The sequence below is a fragment of the Lactuca saligna genome, chromosome 3 (genome assembly GCF_052625555.1).
Source record: "Lactuca saligna cultivar CGN05327 chromosome 3, ASM5262555v1, whole genome shotgun sequence".
Lineage (NCBI taxonomy): Eukaryota > Viridiplantae > Streptophyta > Magnoliopsida > Asterales > Asteraceae > Lactuca > Lactuca saligna.
The window spans coordinates 10,722,006-10,726,360 of NC_136419.1; the positions used below are offsets into that span (position 1 = coordinate 10,722,006).

General features: G+C 33.5%; 1 protein-coding gene across 1 annotated transcript; it reads right to left on the reverse strand.

Annotated features, from left to right (window-relative positions):
- Positions 1-794: 794 nt before the first annotated feature.
- Positions 795-1,716, reverse strand: NDHS (NAD(P)H-quinone oxidoreductase subunit S). The gene has a single exon (XM_078982853.1). The coding sequence runs from the start codon at positions 1,615-1,617 to the stop codon at positions 910-912; it is 708 nt and encodes a 235-aa protein (XP_078838979.1). The 5' UTR covers positions 1,618-1,716; the 3' UTR covers positions 795-909.
- Between the last annotated feature and the right edge of the window lie 2,639 nt (positions 1,717-4,355).

The following is a 4,355-nucleotide window of genomic DNA, read 5'->3' on the forward strand; positions in this document are numbered from 1 at the left end:
CATTTGAACACTTGGCATTTTCTAAAATTTTTAAATTTTCTATTTTCCACTTGTCATTTTATTGTAATTTTCATTTTATTAAATTAAAATTGCACATTTAATGTATAATGTAATATATATATATATATATATATATATATATATATATATATATATATATATATATATATATATATATATATGTAAAGTATTTATTAGAAAGAGTTTATATATGTAATGTATTCAATACATTAAAGTTTTCAATAATTTTAATAAGAGTTTAGGTCATTTTTGATCACTTAACTTTTGATTTTGTGCTCATTTGGTCACTTAACTCTTTTTTAGTTTTAAAAGGTCATCGAACTTTTGATTTTGTGCGCATTTAGTCACTTAATTTTTGTTTTATCACATTTAATCACCTAATTTTAAAAATTGTACTCATTTAGTCACTAATTTTTTTTTTTAAGTTAAGTGACTAAATGAGCACAATTTTAAAAGTTATGTGACTAAATGAGCACAAATCTAAAAGTTAGGTGACTAAATGTGACCAAACCAAAAGTTAAGTGACTAAATAAGCACCAAATCAAAAGTTTGATAACTTTTTAAAACTTAAAAATAGTTAAATGACAAAATGAGTACAAAACCAAAAGTTAAAGTGATAAAAAATGACCTAAACCCTTTTAATAATTCAATTTTTTTTTTCATTTTTCTTATAAATTCAAACTTTTCAAATTGTTAAAATTTCATATTTTTTTTTAATTAAACTGAGATAATAGTTCTCACACATTTTCATTAAATGAAAAGAAACAAAGCAATGACAAAACAAAGTTATCATATTAATAAACATAGGAACTCTATACATGATTGAGATACAAACATGATTTTGTACATACAAAGTTCCATTGGTAGTTTGGTACTACACAAGATCGATCAAGAACTCTTTTCCACCAGATCCTCCAGCACAACTGATCGAGGGCTAACCATCGGAGGTCCCTTCTCCCGGCGTTCGAGTTCATCCAGCTTGAAAGTAATCAATCGATCCCAATTCCCACCTTCAAAAAGCACCCCAGCCTTTCCATCAGTAATCCTTTGCACAATCCCACAATACATGTGGTAAGGACTGTTTGGATTCTTGACAATTGCGATCATTCCAGGCATCAACAATGGCAATTCCGGCGCTTTTGGTTTCCGGACCAAGCTCCCATTAAAACCTGATGTTGTTGTTGATGGTGGTGGTGGCTTTTTAGGAGGTGGGTTCTTCTCAATGAAATCTCTGAGACCCTTTTCACCACCTGGGAATCCGCCTGTTAGGCCTAATAGCTCCTTATCAAATCCATCTTCAGGTATAATTGATGTGGCAAGATCTTCTTGATCGGAGGTAGTGGTGGGTGGCGGTGGTGATCTTTCCGGTGGGGGCTTTTTCAGTTCCTGTTGAAGGCCTTCTTCTCCATTACATAACCCTCTGCCACCCAAGATTTCGTAAAGATTGAATTTTGCAGATGGATTTATGATTTGATGTGATGATTGTTTTGATGATTTGTGAGAGTGAGTGAGATTGATGAACTGTGTTTGGCCGAGAAACTGAGATTTGTGAAGGAGAGGACCTTGAAGAGTTGGGAGATTGAAGGAAGTAGCCATTTTTTAGCCTTTGAGAAAGAGGAGAGAGAGAAAGCGAACTCAAAGGTAAAGAGTGAAATGACTTCAATGGATGCCAGCCACAAGTTGTAGTCGGATGATCGTTTTGCTATCTTATGTGGCTTTTAGTAAGAATTTAGTTCTTTTTCATTGGTCGTTGAAAGATATATCAAATTCTAGATCCATTCATTCCTATAAAACGTGTCTTTTAGAGCTCTATATTATTGCATAAAATTGAAGAATTAAATCACATAGAAACCGGGTTAAAGGGTGAAAGAAAAAAAAATGTTTGATAAACCAATTCATACTTAGGGCATTTTCGGCAAAACTAACAAATAAACACTTTTGTCGTCGAATGAGATTTTTTCTTTCGTATTATCTTTTTCTTAAAAGCTAGAAGTCAGAAGCTCACAAACATTGCGTGTCGAACACGCCTGTAAAAAGTTAAAATCACGTGTTTTGTTCCAAAAAAATTATTTTGACCTATTTTATCCCCACTTATTAATATTACACAATATTGATGGATTTGAATGGATAATATTTTTTCTTATCGTTTCGACAAAATAATGTTAATAACCAATATTTTTACGGTTACGGTGATAATTTTTTAATAAAATTTAAACTTTGTAACTATTAGCTTTTATTTGGGAAAAAAATCAAATTATACTATATAATAAAAATTAACGTCGGTGGTGTTTTTACTTGGCATTTTCCGTCCCCGTTATATATATTTATTTTTTGTCCTACTTTACTTCATCTATTGTCATAGTAGCCTTTGTCGTTGTTACAGTCGTTCTCCTTCACCGGTACTCACCACCGCCATCCTCCTATGGCTTTTTGGTTAACTACTCTCGCAAAATATGTCTTCTATCTGAATCTATAGTAACCTTTGTTGTTTTCATTCTGTATTTTATGCAATTCTCACTATCGTTTGGGGAAAATCGAAAAAATTTGTTGCCTATTGACTTCTTCCTTCATGGTTTTCCATTTTACTAGATTGCCTTCAAAGGTACTCTAAATTAATATTGTAACAGCTTCATTTAGATTTTCATTCTGTAGATGAAACAATATTTTTAATCTTCTGAAAACTTACATTTTGCCTATTACTCTTGTTTATAATATACCAACAATTTCGGCAGAGTATTTTTAGGTTCCTATATTGATCTTAATTATAACATTGTACTTAATAACAAAAATGAAATTTTGTAGTTTTTTTTAAGCATTTCTTTGAAACAAACAAGTGAGAAAATTACTAAAAAAAACTCATTAGTTGAAAATTTTGCTATTTCGGAACATGTTATGTAATTTCTTTTTGGTTGTGTGGCTTATGTGTGTTAAGTGTGTGTTTTGAGCATAATTTCAAAACCTAAAAGTTCTTATTTTAAAGATAATGTACTAATCAAACAACAATTTCAATTATTTTGAGAACTTTTTGGTTTTAACTTATATGTATTATGTCATTTTCATTTTTTTAAAAGCTTAAGAACGTGTAAGCAAATAGAAAATGACAACTTTCAACTTCCGACTATAACTGCGACTAACTGTAAGGCAATCAACAATGGTCGCGTAAGGCGTCGTATAAGGGTTATGTGACACCCAACCCTATACATGAACATCGCCGTATGTACTCGTAGTCATGATGTGGCGTGAGATGAGTGTAACGATTATGTGACCTTTGAAGCATTTAACAAAAAAAAATAATAAATAAAAGACAAAACTGCAAGATTGATCATTTTGGTATTCAAAAAACTTTGGATGAGGTTCAAAAATTTCCAACTTGCATTGAAGATCCAAAATCAAAAGTTTCCTGTGAATTTGGTCCTAATATCAGAAACTTCATGTGAATTTGGTCCTTGATGATTTTAAAAAGACACAAAACTGCAAGATTGGTCCCTGTGGTATTCAAAAAACTTTGGACAAGGTCCAAAAAGTTTCTCACTTGCATACAATGTCCAAAATCAAAGTTTTTCTGTGTTTATGGTAAAAAAAACTTAAAGTAACGGTCATACCCTTTTACTTTCTTATTATTTTTTTATTTTTTTTCAAATATTATTTTAATTTACAAATAAATAGAAAAGGAAATAATTATCTCTCTCTCTCTCTCTCTCTCTCTCTCTCTCTCGTTTCTACACCATCGCCGACAAAAAGGGGGAACCCGTAACCCTCCTTCCTGACAATCGGAAATAACCAAACACCCATGAGGATCGTCGCTTCCCTCGGCTGCTACATCAGTGTTTCTTTCCCCTTACCTCTCGTGTTTTGCCAATGGAATAGAAGGAGAACAACCAAGGAGGCCACCGGCGCAACCCCCTCGTTGTAACAGTCACCCAACAGCTTAAGCCACCTTCGTTTTCTTCTTTCATTTTGGAGATGTACCAAACCTCCATCGAACCACCCCTATTATGCTTTCACTCTTCTTCGTTCTCCCTTCGATCCAGTCGATTCCCTTTCCCCCTCGATTTGGGGCCGCCGACGACGAGTGAAATGCCTAGGGGAGTTCTTCGGAGATCGACTCCTTCTCGCGATCTGTTTGATCAACAGACCACCAATTTGACTGCTTTTATTTGTGTTCCTTCATACTTCTCCCAATCAGTGAAGACGAAGAGTAAACCCACAAAGGGTCGTTGGTCTTGACATACCCCTTGTCCCTCCTTACGATTTCCCATTTGCACCTCAACTCCCGTCAATCTGCCTTTCGTTCGTCTGTTCTTTGTCCAATATGATGGAGATGGTAATTATTC

What these genes read in the sequence shown, in the direction of transcription:
- NDHS (XM_078982853.1), bottom strand. Translation starts at nt 1,617, where the DNA reads ATGGCTACTTCCTTCAATCTCCCAACTCTTCAAGGTCCTCTCCTTCAC.